The 17365-nt window shown below is 36.2% G+C and overlaps 1 protein-coding gene across 1 annotated transcript in view; it reads left to right on the plus strand.

Annotated features, from left to right (window-relative positions):
- Positions 1–214: 214 nt before the first annotated feature.
- The window catches only part of NWD2 (NACHT and WD repeat domain containing 2), a 34028-nt gene continuing 16877 nt past the window's right edge, over positions 215–17365 (plus strand). Inside the window, exons 1-3 of the mRNA XM_088056468.1 lie at positions 215–382; positions 2515–2685; positions 7490–7606. Coding sequence (XP_087912594.1) covers positions 215–382; positions 2515–2685; positions 7490–7606 — 456 coding nt within the window. The remainder of the gene's footprint in view (positions 383–2514; positions 2686–7489; positions 7607–17365) is intronic.

The following is a 17365-nucleotide window of genomic DNA, read 5'->3' on the forward strand; positions in this document are numbered from 1 at the left end:
TTGTATTCAACCAGATCTGCAAGCGAAGTGAATCTCTTGATCATCACTATCTAATACACTTTGACTCACATCACAGAGGGATCTTGGTGTGCATGAATTGGATTCCTTTTTGATAAAAAGCAGGAAGATAACTCCAGGTTCTCACCAAATGCATTCCAAATGTTTGTGAGGGTTGGGCTCGATGTAAAGTAAAATGCTCTGAAAAACATACATCATGGACATTGGGTCCTTGGCACGAGGTGTTTTACTCTGCAGCCTTGTTCCCACTAGCCCAGACATAAGCAAAAGTCTTCCCAGGCAGTGTACAAGCAGGCTGGATAGCCAAGCCAAACCTGCAAGTTCTCCTGCTCCTGAGGATCACTGCAACGGGTTGCAAGGGGTTGTAAGGGGTTGCAAGGGGTTGCAAGGGGTACTCAGGTCAAGTCACTTGGGCTAACCTCCCTCCTGAAGTGCTCTCAACAGAAACTTGGTCAGCCATGAACTTGTCTAGTTGAATCTTGAAGAGCTCTGGGGACAGAGGAGCTTCTGGTGTCCAGCCTGAACTTCCAAGATGTAATATGCTATTGTTGTCTCTGTTGTATTCTCTGGCATGAAGAGCTTGGCTCCATCATATTTGTAAATGCCTTAGAAGTAATTGTAGGTTGCATTGGCTGCCTCTTACACTCTTGGCTGGACTAAACATGCCCAGATCCCTCTGTCTCCTTGTGTAGGCCATGTGCTTTGGCCTCTTTCTCAGTAGCCTCTCCAGTTTCCTCCCCATCCTCCTGATTTGGGATGCCCAGAACTGGGCACAGCACTCCTGGTGCAGCCTCATTAGTGTCAGGGGCAGGAGCATAATGACTGCCTGAGAGAAACTGAGGCTACACTCATCCAAATGGAGCCCAGAGCAGGGTCTCTTATTAACAGTGTTCAGCCTGGATATGTAAGAGCTCTACACTTTAGATTTCAGATCTCACCTTGTGTGGTGTGTGGACAGGCAAATGGAAAGCTTGTGATGTAGCAAGCACTTCAATGCTTCTTGGACCATTATCATAACACATAAGCATAGTATATTTTAAAACATTAAAGCAAAAGTACATTGCATTACATTATTCCACTTAGAAGGGATGTTTTATGAAAGTGTCTCAGACTTTTTTCCACATCAAAATTTTGTGAAGGAAGAGCTATGGTAATTCAGATAAATTGAATTAAACCTGACTGTACTTTTGAGCCTTTTGGTATAGACTTTTTTACATTGATGCAAGATTTCAGGAGAAATAATTCTCTGGATGTTTCTGGATTGCATTCTGTTCGTGAAAATAAGTGGTAATTACACCACACATTTGTGTAATATTTCAAAGATACACTTAAATAGCGAGAAGGATAGTATTAGTTTGGTGTAATAAATTAAATTACAGATTTCACACTTCCTTAGATTTTTTTAGATAAAAGCATTAGGGATCTGTGACCATGATTCTGTGAGCAGACATCCGACTCAGATATATCAGCTCTGGTTGTGGCTCTAAAGCATTGTTAGATTTGCATATATGTCTCGTTTTTGCAACAATATGGGAAATGCCAAATCAGTTGTAATCTATTGTTTTGTTTCAGTGCAGTTACACAAATAATGCATTACCTGCGGTAGGTGTTCTCCATCATTTATCGGTTGACACTTCATTTTTCATCACATGGCACTCAGAGCTAGTGATTTACAACAGTTTTGTTCTATTTTTGGAAATAATGTAGCAACAGTGGTCTCAACTCAGCTACAGTATAGCAAAATCCATCACATATCTTAGTCTTGTGAAAGAGAATAAAATTTATTGTCTATGCAAGACTTCACTACTAACCAAATTGACTTCATATTTGATGTATGTATGTATGTGCAAGTGGTATGTTTTATATATATGTGTTCAGATTAACTTGGACATACTGAACTTAATAATAATTTTGGTGTCATTGCCACCATATTGTACTTCATTATCAAAACATGTCATTTTGCATGGTAAGAATAACATGATATCAGAACTAAGTATTTGGAGGTGTAGGAGGTATAGGAGGAATCATCTGGGCCACAGATAAATAATGCTATTAATGATAAATAATGGTTTCAAGATACTATTAGATTAAAGATGGTAAAGAAAGTTATACATTTGAGACAAATTTGTTAGTTTGTGTTATCAGTTTGTTTCTAAGTATTGTAATCTCTTTCATCTTTGGTATATCTCATTTTTCCATGGTGTTTCTTATTTGTAAAATTCAGCTTTCTGGAAACTAAATAGACATCAAAACAATAAAGAAGTTCTGACTGCTGAATTACAAAATGAATTCAGCTCCACTGAATTGTAATATGCTGCAACATTCAAATGTGTATGAAGCATAATTTTGACACATAAAAACATATTTATGTGATTTTACATGTATTGTTACACATGCTAATGCTTCCATCTGTTTGTACAACATACAATTTGGGAATTAGATCCCAGCACCTGATTTTCATAAGCACTCTATATGTGATAAGGGTTCATTTTTAAGGGTTCATTTTTAAAATCTGTATCCCTGACAAAAAGAAGAGTTTGTATAAATATTGTTAATAGCATCTTTTTCCACAACACAGATACAATAGCAGAAAGGAGGGCCCTAAGAGAACATGTGTATCCTAAGCTGAGGGAATTCTGCAGAGAAAACTATGGCCTGGAATTTCAGGTACGTTTCGTTGTGTTGAATCTTGCATTACTTTAACTTGAAATTTACTCTATTTAGAACAGATAACATTTTAAAATATCACTGGTAAAATAGAAAACTACAAACACTTTATTTTACAGAATCACACACAAAATTGTTGGGGTTGGAAGGGGCCAATGGAGGTCACCTAGTGCATCACCCCTGCTAAAGCAGGTCCACCAGGACCAGGTTGCATAGGATTGCATCCAAATGGGTTTTGAATACCTCCAGAAAAGAGGACTCCACACATTCTCTGGCCAGTCTGTTCCAGTGTATTGTCACCCTCACAGCATAAAAGTTCTTCCTCATATTTAGGTGGAACTTGCTGTGCAGCAGTTTCTGCCCATTGCCTATTGCTCTATTGCTTGGCACTACCAAGAAGAGCCTTGCTACTTCCTCTTGACACCCACCTCTAGGTTATTTTTATTCTTGGATAAAATCCCCTCTCATTTGTGAGCAGGCCTAGGTCTCTCAACCTTTGATGCACTTAACTTATTTTTCAAGCAGATTTGAGGTAAATTCTGAATAGATGAAAAAGCACCACCTCTATTTTAGTTATTCAGAGTATATAATGAAGAAATAGTGTTACATCTGAATTACTGTGTTGTGTTTCTAGAAACCAGTTCCACTGTGATGTGGAAAGTAATTTAACTAGGTGAATACTGAAACTGATTACCAAAATTAATTGTACATGGTGCATTATTATTGTGATTACATACTACGGAATTTGCTTTCTTTCATGTCAACTGTAGATTTCCATGGCTTCAGTAAGCTCATGTTTTCCTTTGTCTTATGAGACATAGATCTGTTCACATCTTTGGCAAGAGCCAAATGGTAATAGAGAGTTGTATATGACTGTTAAAGTCACTGGTAGTTTAAATCAAATATGTCCTAATTCACAGTCTGTTATATGTCAGCAGGCCTGGAACCATTGCTCTGCTAAGAGAAACAAATACAACTTGTGATGCTGTAAAAATGATGTTCAGTTTTCCAAAAATTCTGTCTCTACATCCACAAGTTTTCCCTGCATACTTAGTGACCCCAAAAATGCATCTCTCCACAGTGTAGCTTAGTTTGAAACAGCTAATGCCTTTATGCAACATCCTGTTCCTCCCAGTGTATTATTCTTGATGCACATGCAGCTGGTTTTTAATCAAAATAACAAGTTCTTAAATTAGGATATTTGGTTTTAATTCCCTGAGTCACAGTGGAGCTGCTGAATCTGCATGGTGGTAAATTCCAGTGATTTTTGATTATGGCTATAAAAGAATTTCATCTGAAGGTCCTAGTTCATCAGCTGCTTGGGAAGTCCCAGCTGCAGTGGTACATGAAAAGAATAGCAAAAGATATTTAAATAATATTTTTCTTGTACTACTACCATGTGATATTGACTGAAAATATCAATCCCTTATTTCTGTTATCTTTAAGGATACACCTTGGTGAGGGAAACATCTCTTCTAAGTAGATCATAATCCACTGAAGTCTTTGTGAGAGGACACATGTTTTTTCAAACAGATTGTAAGGTAGTCTCTAGAGGAGGAACAATTAAGTTTACGCTAGTTGATGTGCATGGAAGCAAATTATTTTATCATATAGTTTCAACACCAGGAGCATCTTTATGTGGTATGGAGTCTGAAAGACAGCTCTACTGACACAGTTCAGAAAACTGCTAGAAAGCTATCACATTCTGTGGAAGAAAAGTAGGAAAATGTACAAAAATAAACAAGGAAAAGTAGTAAATCATTTTTAAAGAGACTCTGAGTTAGACTTTAGCAAGACCTTTTTTTTTCTTATTCCAATCCTGAAATACACTACATTTCTTAGGTTAGCGTGCAAAATCAAGACTGCAGATTTTAGTGCAATGTTAAATTATTATGCAATTTTCAGATACAGGAATAAATTTATATTTCTCTTTACAGAGCAGAACACATAACTTTTCATCCTTATATGTAGTCTTCTACTGACCAAAAGATAACTACCTCGCACATGACTACCACAAAGGCACTGTTCAGGACACCCTCTACCTAATAAATCATGACCCAAAAGAAAAGCATTTGAGTACATGCATTACTCCAAGTTTCACTGAGTCACCTGCTGCACTCAGAATTGTTTCAGTTGTTGCAAAGCATGAGATCTGTGAGGTGTCATCAGCCTGGTGGGAGCTGTTACTGAACACAAGCACCCTACAAGTGGAAGCAGGACTGCCTATATTCAATCGCACTATGAATTTGTTAGCTTGATGGCCTTTTTTTCACTCTATCAGAAAATATTTCAGAAAGAGACACACTTAGTGGCTAAGAAAGAAAATGAGCTGAGAAAAAGACTTCCAGAGCGCATGGTGATTTTGACCTGAAATACCGTACTTTTACAGGAGAGGATTGACTGGTTAAAGAAAGTAGTTGTAATTGAAAATTTTGGGAGGATAACCAAACACAGTTAATTAGCAGCGTACACTTTTCTTCTTCAAAACAATGAGCTGTTTCAAATAATTTCAACAGGCTATATATGCTAAAAGGAAAGCAGAATTTTACATTAATGAATTTTTTAGTTCTTTTTTAGGCTCTTGGAAGACATGTAAATAAAATAATTTTATCTCCTAAGCAAAATCTGTGAAACTGCAGGACTTGTAGGACAAAAGTTGAAGTAAGCAAAAGGAAACACTGGAATTATGAATGAAAAGTCTCTTGTTAGGTGACTAGTGTGGAATTGAACTAGACCAGTGGCAATCCACTGTGGGTAAGGAGCAGTTGTCACATGACCTTGAAAATTTGAGTGTTTGTCACAGTTTTTCCAAGCATAAGTAAAAACATGCTTCAAAATCAGATATAATTGTCTCCTTGTTCAATTTCTTTCATTTTGTAAATCCTATTTATTTTAATTAGCATAATGAGCACTGATGAGACCTTACTTCGAAATTCTTGGTGTCTTCAGAGGTTTGTTTGGTAAAATACTTGCTCTTGCAGGACAAAATTGTATCATGTTAAGATACTATGTGCAAAAGCTGTTACCCCCTAAAATAACAAACAGCCAGTGAGCCCCTACCATTGTCTGGTACTCCAGAGAGTTTCCTCTTCACATTTACAGAATTATTGTGAATTCTGAACAGTTAATTAAAATAGAAATTGCTTTCACATTTCAGAGGAACCTCAGCAGCACAATAAATCCATTCAACAAGTAATTAAAACATTTTTTACTGTATACTAAGATCTGTATCTGAAGGATTTTATAATGAGAATATTTAAGCTTTATCATATATCATGCACAAGTAATCAGACACATGAATGCAATGTGAAGTTCAATAATAAAGTTGTATTAATAAATAACAGAAAGTAGAGAGGAAGAAGGGAACACTTTATTTCCTAATGAGACTAAAAGACAAAGGACAGAAAAGAAATCTGTGCAAGTGAGGGAAATAGGAAGGTTATTTGAAATGCAGTTTTGTAGAGCAGAAAATGCATGTTCCAGCAAAATTTTGCAACAGAGTTTCTGTAAAAAACACTCAATGTAATTCCATGCCTGGTTTTTTTTCACTCATCGTGAGTCACACAGGACACTACCTGTCATGTTTAGTAACAATGTGCCTGCTCCAGCAAACACTGATGTGAGTTACAGACTTTTAAGGCAGAAATAATCAATGAGACTATTGGTTGTGCAATTACTCACAGGTGTAAATAACTCAAGGATTTGGTCTTAAAGGTTGGTATTGGTTGGAGAAATTTCCCAAGAAGATTAAACAGCTGTAAACTGCTGAAATTTAGTTTTACATCAACTCACTATTAGTTCTTATATTAAATCTTCAGGCTAATTTTATAATCTAGTTGTTGTTTGGACAACAGCTAATTTTATGATTCTGGTTCTTGCAGAGTGCTTCCACAGAACAAGCAATATTAAAATAAACTGTAATTTTGTAATATATTCATGTATTAATACAATTTTGATTGGTTTTTAAACTATCTATTTGGACTTTTTTGTTAAAGTAACATACAAGATGTTAAGAATCAGTAGTAAATGAGAGAGTAGTAGCCTGTACCATGAATTTTGTTCCAAAAGTAATTCATACATATGATCAATATCTTTTTAAATTTGATTTCCCACTGTAAGAATTCAGCTTTTTAGTTAAAATGTACAGTGAAATCATAGGTCATCACTTAATTTGTTCAAATAAGTATAACATGAATAGTGTCTTACAGGAGTTTGTTTGCAACTAATTAGGGTAACAAAACTGAGTCTGTAGCTAAATACGAAAATTTGGACAGCAAGCTCTCCACCACTGCATATCTCTACAATCTCTGCTTCCAAAGTACAAAGATCAGCTAGCAAAGGAAGTATGATAATGTAAAACCATTCCTATGGATGAGTTTATATCCTGTGGATACAAGTGACACTGGGTGTCAAGTCATGGTCTTGACTGTGATCCACAGTGGGATCCCCATTAATTTTCATGGAGACAGGATTTTTTTCAATTCTTTTGTCATTATTATTGCCTATCTTTTATATGCAATCTAGTAGCAAATAAAAGACTACATCAAATTAAGATCCTGTCACACTGATCTCCATATGACTATGAAATGAGAGACTGTCCCAGGAGGGACTATCGGGGAGGAAAAGTTAGAGGCTGGAATAGAGGAAATCCTGCCAGTCGGTGTAAGGACTGTACGTAGACCCCATTACTTTTTACCACACTGAAGGGCAAAGCCTAGTGCACAGGATGTTGGCAAAGCTAATTTTTAATTTGATTGGTAGAAAGGGCATACGATAAGTAACTATGTTGCATACTGTTTTCTAGGTCATAGACTTGTACTGGGGAGTTGAAGCAGACGAATGGGACAGTCCTGAGCTGCAAAAGACTCGCATGAAGCTGCTTGAAGATTGTTTGAAAAGTTCTGCAGGTCCATGTTTTGTTGTGGGTATAAAAATAATGTTTTACTTTACAATAAAAATATAATGTTGTCTATCCTAACATGCATGACTCAGTAAAAAATGCATGATTTTCTTATTTCTAAAATATTTTACGTTCATTGCTGTGCATTTGCTATGCAAATATTTCCCTATGCAGCTCTGTAGATTAACAGTGATTACTCAGTATTAATGGAAAGGAAAGAAGGATTTTTAATGATCAGTCCTCATAGCAAGATGGGTATGATTGTACTACTATCACAACAGACTTATTGACAACTTGTTTAAGGAAGCCACAATTAATTAATTCTTGGTAATTCTCACACATGCATTATCAGCTGGCCTAGAAAGACGTACAGAAAAGTCAAGCAGCAGTGAAAAACTATCTGCTGTGATCAGCATTTGCTATTTCATGTCATAAACTCAGGACAATTTAGGATGCCAGGTATTAGAGAATGAAAAGACTGGAGGTCAGTGACAACCTGAGGTGGCTCTGAGTCTGTGATACACTGATACACAACTGATTGTTCTCTCCATGATCACTTCCTAGATTTCAATACAAAACAGTCTTAAGACTATGCCTTCACTATCCCAAATTTTATTTTCTATAATATATTTGCCAAGAAAATACTTTTAAAAAGGTACAAGGTTTTTCTCCTTTGTACCTAAACATAGCCAAGTCAACTATAATTTTTAGTCTTGTCATTATAAGACAGAGAAAAAACTGCAAGTCCTTGATTATTTTTTTAAGGGAAGAATGTTAAAAGTTTTGTGAACTGAAACCACAGAATCCAGTGGGATAGAAGGGATACAAAACACTGCCTTCTGTGAAGGCTGGAGGTTATGTCTCTCCATGCCAAAGATCAGACAAGGAGCAACCTTTAGCATGTGTCATTCTGTACCTCTATCATACCCTTACAACCATATCTCTGGCTCTTACTCATTCACCTGTTTGCCTCACTTTCTTATTTAGCTTCAGAGTGTTGAAGAACAAAGACCTTACCATAAGAACTCAGCTTTTGGAGTACAGAGTCTGGGCTGGGTTTGATGCTGTCATGACACCATTTTTCACAAGCACACACTGGCCCAGATCTCTAGAGAGTTTGGGTAGCTTTCATCTTGTGTGACTATATTTAGTTTTCTGGGTTTATTTTCCTGCTTTCTATCTTCCCGTTCATGAAATAAAAACAGAGCTGGAACAGAAAGGCATGGAGTTTTTCATGTAGCAACACCCAGTGTCCTTAGACATGGATTTGTAAAATCTCTGATAGTGACGGAAACCTTGTCACATACTATTGCTGCATATTTTAGCAGCTCAGAATCTTGAAGATTTTAAGAACTGCCTGCTTGATATTGTTACTAAAGAAATCAAGCCAAGTCAGAATTTTTAAACAGAATATCACAGTTAGCAGAGGTTGCAGTGAGACAATGACTTCAATATTTATTCCAGGTTTTCTAAGCATGGGCCAAAGTAGTAGCTCTCCCAGGGGCTAGACTGGCAAAACCACAGATATCTGTTTATGCACATTTGTTTTTTTCTCTTCTGTACCATAATCAGATGGGTTTTATTTCATTTACAACAAAAATTGAAGATGATTCTACTTCAACAAGGATAATTATTTTTAATTTATAGTAACATAATGAAAAATTGACTTTGGCACTGCAGACTTTGGGCAACTTGCCATTTCTTAAGAAAGTTCTATAAATTTTTCCACTTCCTTTTTGGCTGGTGGCTTTTTGGGTTTTTGGGGGGGTTTTTTGGGGGGAGGTTGTTTTGCTTGGGTTTTTGTTTTGTTTTTTGTAGTTATCAATTACCGCTTTTTGAATTGAGACACAGATCTGGGATTAAATGGAACTATTCAGAATTAGCTACCTGATATATATTGATTTTAGAAAGTGTTGGTTTATGGCAATTCTTGTCTACATTGTAATACTGGATGGAGAGAAAATTAAATTCCTTAATTAGTGCAGTGAATAAGTGGGAAATCTCAAGCTTTTTTCCAAATATGAAACAACAAAATCAAAATTAACACATATTCATAAGCACAAGGAGGAAACAGTTCTGAAAAAAAATGCAAAATTAATTTCCTGTGAACACTGACTTTGGAAATGCACAGTTCTCTTCTTGCTGCCTGAACACTATTAATACTTGATTCAGTTAAGGGAGAGGGAGGTTGTTTGGATTTTGGTTAGGCTGGGTTTTTTGTCAAGTTTGGGTTTTTGTTTGGGTTTTTTTCTGCTGTATAAAATCAGTGCCTATTATATTATCATTCAAATAATTTGCATACTCATAGCTTTTACTGTAGGTAAATACTTACCATGCTATTTTTGATCTACAGAATAATTTATGAGGACTCATAAATGAGGGGAATATACAAGTTTTCACACAAAATTTATGCAGAAATCTTATCTTTGGAATCTACATGGGAAGATTGAAATGCAGTATATTTATTAAATTGTGAACTGCTTAAACTCTACACTGCACAACAATACCAAAATAAAAATGCATCACTAGAACTTTTACATTTACATATGTCCTGCAAATTATAACACATAGGTGCTTTTCCATCAGCATAGCACCATACAGTCTCTGCCTGAACTGCTGTCCTTGCATGACTATGCCCTGAAAGATTGTAAAATGAAAAAGAGAAATGGAAATTAAATGTCAGTCTGTTACCTGTTAAGGTTTGCTCAATTAATGCCTGGGATTGTACAAACCTTAAAGGTTATCTCCACCTGTCATTTAAAATATCTGGACCAAAGAACAGTAAAAACATTACCTACCTACTCTGAACAGCAATTAGAATTACTGGCAGCTTGTTTTTAATTTGAACCTGTTAACAGTATCCATAACCAGTTATCTTCCCTGTTTGCTGATGGAGAACAGATGACCACTTAGAAATACGAGAATAACCAAACATTTTGAATTTGGTCTCACCGTGTCCTCAAGAGTTGCCACATCTAAATAAATGTAACGTGAGCTCTTGCATCATTCCTTGTGGTTTTTTTGGTCTGCTGAGCTACCCCACAGAGTACTTCTGAAGCTCCTCTTTTCATAGACCTACTGGGGACGTATAAAAGTTCTTTTATGCACTTTCAGTCCAGGGCAAGGGCAGAAGGGAGCAACTGACAGGCCTGAATTTAAGAGCAAGCATCCCTTCCTGAACAGTCCCTAGGGAAGCATAAAACTCTTCCAGCTTCCATAGACCTAAAGAACCTAGCATTATAAATTTGGAATTCCAGTAGGATTTTAAAAGAATATTAGCAATTTACAATATTTTTTGTGTCCTTAAATCACACTGAAATTGAAGAGGAAGTATGATAAATTGTGGAGTGGAATGTTTCTACTGTTTGTATCTTTGTGTTCCTCAGTATAATGCATGCTTTAATTGTTCCATGAAGTATATTGCTGCACTCTCTGCTTAGTACAAATGGTTGATAATTAGTTTTGAGTGCATTCCAGCTCAGCGAAAATTCCCAGTTCCATTATTCCTGCACTGCTGGATCTCCTCAACTCGAGTTTCAGTTCTGGTGTTTCTTTAAGGTTTATTCCTAATGTAAAAACTAAGAACACACAGGTTCTGCAATGCCTGAATTGTATTTGGCTTTCACTTTCCTGGGAAAATCAACACAGACTTTAAGATAGGGAGGCAAAAGTCAGTCAAATGTGTCTACATTGAAAACATCCAATTCAGGGGGAATTCTAAGTACCCAGTGCTTTTGAGGAATTCAACAGAAGTGATCTGTGTTTGGGCATTTCAGTATTTAATTTTCCCCAAGGACACAACTACTATTTATAGTTTTTAAGGGAATGAAGAGAAATACCTGGAGCCAGACAGTACACCTCTTCCAGTAAAGTAAATTCCAAGAAAGATATATCAAATTATTACTTTTCTTCTCACTCTGCATCTGATTTAAAACCCATCCAAGTAAGAACTCCATCTAATGGAGTGGGTCATATCAGGAATGGCTCTATAGGATTTCTTGACACTGATCTGAAGTAAACTATATGTCTGCAGATATTAATCCCATTTTAGATGGTCTTGGCCAACAGGAAAGATTCTTCTGTAAATATCAAAGTAGAGCTTTTGAAATTTTTTTTTATATTTTGAAACCTATCGAAACAGACAAAGTGATCAATTTTAAAGACAAGATATGCAGCTTTCCCCCCAGGAAGTTTTGGTCTTCTTTCACAGCCTCCAGACTAAGATGCAAAGGATGTCTATCCCTTTCCGTATACTTTGGCTCTGAACAACAGATATACACAGAAACTGAAATCAAGCATTGGGGGTTATTACATGATTAAACAATTGTTAAGTGAATTCCTTAATCTGCTTTAGGGATGGGAATGCATTTTCCTGTGAATAATCTCTGATTCTCTAAATCTTAAATACATACCCATTTTTTATACTTGGCCCACTGTAAATGGGTACAAGATTCATCAGACAGCTTTTCCATGTAACACAGAAACTGCATGGGTTTTTATGTAGTCTAAAAACAAGCTGCATTTTCAGTCAGAAGACTGCACATATTTTCTGCTAAGTCACTGTACTTCTTTTTCTTGACAGAAATACAATTTCTGGAGCTGCGTTCCAGAAAGGTTAAGTATTATATTTATTATGAATGACCATATTAGTGAGAATAAGATTAACATGAAGTCAGATTTCCATCATTCTATGTAATGGGTAGAGGAAGAAATAGCCTGCATGAGATTTATACAATTTATTTTCTCATGACCCTCAAGAGCTTTTCCAAACCATCTTCTGAGGTAGTACAGTAATCAGTTAAATGTAATGATCTGCCCTACAAATGAATCTGTAGATCAAAAATCCAGCATCAGCTATTCTGCAGAAATGGGAGGGATGGAGGGGATTCTAAACCTTGCAATGCTACTTCTGTGTAAAGAAACAGCATACTGTACAATATTTAGCAGGCAGCTGGTAAGTTCAAAGAGAGATATTAATAGTGCTGCTTGCACCTAGCATATATATATCTTCCCTTTTCTCAAATACAGACATCCTATTCAGAGATTATTTGGTTCTCCAATAATCGACCCAGGAGGAAACATCTACCCAAAAAATAGCTAGTTCACTTTTCAGTCTGATTATTGTTCAATCCAGCTAGCAGTAGCTGGGTCTTTTATTTCTTTTTCTTTTTCTTTTTTTTTTTTACTTTTCTTTTTTTCTTTTCTTTTTTTTTAATGAATAATCAGTTCGTATAATTTCACAGGATCCCTCTTTCTTCAATGAAAGATGCTAATTTAAGAAGTTAGAAAAAGTGTCAGTGCTCTTCATAGTGATACTGTTATGCATCCTTATGTTATTGCCTCTTCTCTCTTAAAATATTTGCAGTTGATGCAAGGTGCTTTTTTGGAATATGTGTCCTGTTAATATGCAATATAATAAGCTTCTTTCTTTTGTAACTAGACAACCTCACAGAGTAACTTTTTATTTCATTCCACCTTGCAAAAATAAAGCACAGAATATTTGCTTAGAAAGCTAGGGAGTCTGCAATTATTGTAAGTAAATTACATGTTCTTTTCTTATTAGTTCTTTCGTGTAGTATAGAAATTACTTTAATGCTTGGAGCTGTTTTAAAATGCTTTAGTACAGTAGTGCTACTCATGGCTGGAAAAACAGTTCATCAGCTGGCCACATGCTCTGGAAGACCACATTCTCTGCCTCTCAGTCATACAATTGCTTGGCACAGGCAAGAAGGACAGTATTTTCATTCAGGCAAGTGGCATATATATTTTTTTGATATATATATTCCATTTCCATGGACATCTGCTGCAGAATTTTTAAACTTTTGGCCAATGATTTGACCTATTACCTGCAGGCAGTACTTAACATTCAGTGTTTGTATTCAAACCGTTAATTGTAAGTCAAATACCCTATTATGTAAAAATTAGTGTTAGAAAAGTCATGAAGATATCCCAGTAGAAAGGCACTATTTTGATTTATCCCATCCTTGAAGAAGAATGGCAAGTGAAGCTAAGAAAATTCATAAAGCTGATTTTTTCATCTGTGTAATAAATAGAAAAATAATATTGGGTAGTTTTGAAGAATATGATTTGAAATATGGCAGTTGTAAAGATGACTTTGTGAAAAGATGGATTTATATTTAATACAATTTAAATGATCAGAAATAGCAATCTCATTGTGATATTTGGTGGTGTGAATTGGCTGCAAAGATTTTTGACACTCAGAACACTTCAAGTGATACTGAGTTTGATAATCCATAACCTCTGTCAAGTGCCTAAAGGGTTTGGTGCTTGCCTTAGTTTTTCCTTCAGTTCAGTTTCTTTAAGAATACCTTTTGCATTTTTGCATTTTGCATTCGTAAGTGCTTTATTTTCCTAGGAAATAGTTCTCTCCATCCTGCAGCTATGCTACTTCCTCTGAATTTATAATTTAATAAATGGTAAGAAGGGTTCTTTCCCTCCAACCATGTGAAAAGCAGGGAATGCATACAAATCATGTAACAACATTAAAAATGGACTGACACTTCTACATCAGTGTGAAGTTCACTGGGCCATCACACTGCAAGGAATTTTCTAATTTCTTTTCATCTTTGAAGGACTAGACTAGTACCTGTTCAGAGAGTACCAGTAATTGTCCCAAAAAACAAAAGATGGCACCAGCTGGCTTGAAAAAAAAAGAATGATTTGTTACAATTAGCACATAAGGATACAAAAATCATAAATAAAAGTTCTCAAAATCAAGGAACTAGTCAAAATAAACAATATAGGCCATTCCACATGTACTTGTGAAGCAGAATTGATGTTACGTTCTGGTACTTGTTTTTCATATTATGCAAATATATAAATATATATATAATATTTAATATTATTTATATTTATACATTATAAATAATAGATAAATATAAATAATATAATATTATGCATATTATGCTAAATTATGGGTGTATTATAATCTGCTAGAACTAATGCAACCTATACTAATTTTTCTTCTGAGGGCCTTCATTTATGTTTTGCATAAAACGTGTTTATCAACAATGTTTTAGGTGCTTCATCCCACACTACAGAGTCATGGATCATATCAGGCTCTCAGTAACTGCATTACTCTATGAAAGTTGTGAAATCATTTTTTTTACATTTAATTACATAATTAGATTTTCATTTGCAGACTCAATTATTAGCAATCTGTTTAGGTCTAATAAGAAGGGGGAAAAATAAAAAAATAAATTTGCAGTGAAGTGTCATGTCATGTTACAACCAGCTTCAGTATTCCTAAAGTCAGGAGAGGTGTTGAAAATTCCATTACACCATCAACTATCTCTTCCTGTGATAATACTCATTAATTAACACTTTCTAATACCTTCATAGCAGCTGTATATGTTACTAAGAACACACAGCTTAACTGTGTTACAAAAAAGCATAAATATATAAGTCTTTCCAATAAGGAGCGTGTATATGTGCATACTGTGGATTTGGATAGGTTTTGCAGTTCTAAAAACCCCTTCTCAGCTGCTGCAACTTTGGAGGTTACTACAGACTAGATGCCTCTGTCAATCCCTTAAGTGTCTTATTCAGCCCTTTTTGCCTTGCTCAGATTTAGCTCATCTATTGTCTTTGCCTCACTGTCTAACACATAAATATCATCCCAAAATGGGAATGCAGAAACTAAGCTGCTTTTCTGATAAATACAAGAAAGAGCATATTTCACAGAAAATAAAGATATGGCCCCTTCTTGCACAGGAAGCGTACCAAAGAGGGCAGTAAGAGTGCAGAGGAGTGCCAGCTTTTAACTCCAGGGTTTGGTGTCCAGAAGCCAGTGCCCTGTCCTCCCGGCTGACTACACTGATAGGCTCAGAGTGTCTTCTTCCTTTCTGACTCCATGATACCTGTGTCCCTGGATACTCAGGAAGGCACATTAAACAGCAGTAGTAGGAAAAGCTTTTCCCCATTAGCCACACTTCACCTGTGAGATGCAAGGCAGGGTTTCAAATCACAATTCTTTCCGGCTTGGTTGACTGTTGTGATTATTTTACAAAGCAGGGAAGGTTACACCACCACCATGCCTTCCTCTAAAAGACAATATTGATCTCCGTGCTGTTTGCAAGAAAGGTGCATTCCCCATTCTCTGTGAGAAGGGTAGTAGAAGGGTAGTGATTTCCACAGACAAGGTTATTGACTTCAGTCTGGGCTATGTGCTACAGTCTTTTATTAAACCTAACCCTTTTATTTGTTTTTCTACCCAGTTACATTCTTGTCAAGTGTTACAGGACCTGTCAGAGAGTTGATAGAAATCCGGGCTGCAGTAGGAATTACCTGCAAGGTTCTGAGCTTTATGTGAAAGGAGAAATGTACATGTCTGTCAAGAAATCTTCCATGCAATTTCAAAAATAGAGCAAAGTGAGAATAACACATTTGTTTGGAGGAGAATCAGAGTGAGTGAGCACCTCAGATCTTTAGGCAGAGGTAGGCAAAATCTCCAGTCCTTCCTCTACGCTATGTTTATTCGCTGACCTCTTCCCTGATTATATCCTTTTTGACTGATTTTCTCACCTGCATCTATGCTCAAGCTGATCAAAGACCAGCAATGATAAGCAATGAAGGAAAAGGCAACAAAAGAACTAAGTTGATGCTGCATGATCCTGTAGAAGACAGGGAGGTTGTGGAGGAAGACCATTGATACTTTCTCAGCCTGGAGTAAAGAGAGTTCTGATGAAGCAAACTGTATTGGGGAAGTGGGTCACGAGTTTCTTCTGAGGAAGCACGTTCACTCTGTGTGATAGACTGGTAGCTCCTACACACTATGTCCTGAGAAATTACTCATCCTTATTTCATATCTCCCTACCACTAGGGAAAAGCTTTGAGGTCTAAAAATACCGCACTGTGGGTGAAGTTCAGAGTTGAGGGAATTGGCTCATTTACAACCAGATTTGGCTGCTCTTTTTAATTTTCTGAAAGACAGGTCAAGCATCAAGAAGCATCAAAAACTACACCATCATTTTCTTCTTTTCTACACCTTTTATCTCAAGAACTGTACTCACAGCAAAACACTTCAGCACTTGCACCGCATCCTTCCAGTCCCAGTTGCAGTCAGTTTTCTTACAAGGTAGTTCAACAGTCCTTTTTGTTTTTCATGGAACTGAAACCAAGACCTGACTCAAGTTTATGAAACTCTTACAGTTCCCCCAGGGTACTTCTGGAGTGCCTCCAGGGAAAAAGGGAAGAGAGAAATTAGGGCATGGTTCTGTGAAACAACACACTGCAAAATTTCTCAAGCCAAGGAACATAAATATATATATCTGGGCAGGTGGAAAAATAATTCTCAGTACAGAAATGTCTTTATTATGCCTTCAGTTTCCTATTCGCTTCAGCAACTTTAATTAAACGTTGTATTTCTTGTGTTTTCTACAGTTAACTGAAGTTCTAAAATTAATTCTATTTATTCACAGCTTCAACCTATGGAGAAACAGCAAATGAAAATGTTTGATACTGCTCTATGGTATAATTTTTCCCTTAAAAACTAAAAAGGACAAACAGTGTAAAATAACAGTTCCATCACTGCTGATACATCCTTTACATATCAAAATAGAAATACTCAAAATAAAATACTTATTTTGCAAGCTATCATTAGCCTCATTTTATGGATAGACAGTCTGAGTCAGTGGCAAAATTATCAGGAACTTACAAGTTTCCATACTGAGATACAGTAAAAGTGGAAACAAGATTTAAGAGATCTGCAGCAGCTCTAATGTTCTGTCTGATAAGCTGCACTGCTTTAGAAATCTTGGC

The sequence above is a fragment of the Pseudopodoces humilis genome, chromosome 6, assembly GCF_049639895.1.
Source record: "Pseudopodoces humilis isolate 2021_Gansu_Grassland_sample_001 chromosome 6, ASM4963989v1, whole genome shotgun sequence".
Taxonomy (NCBI): domain Eukaryota; kingdom Metazoa; phylum Chordata; class Aves; order Passeriformes; family Paridae; genus Pseudopodoces; species Pseudopodoces humilis.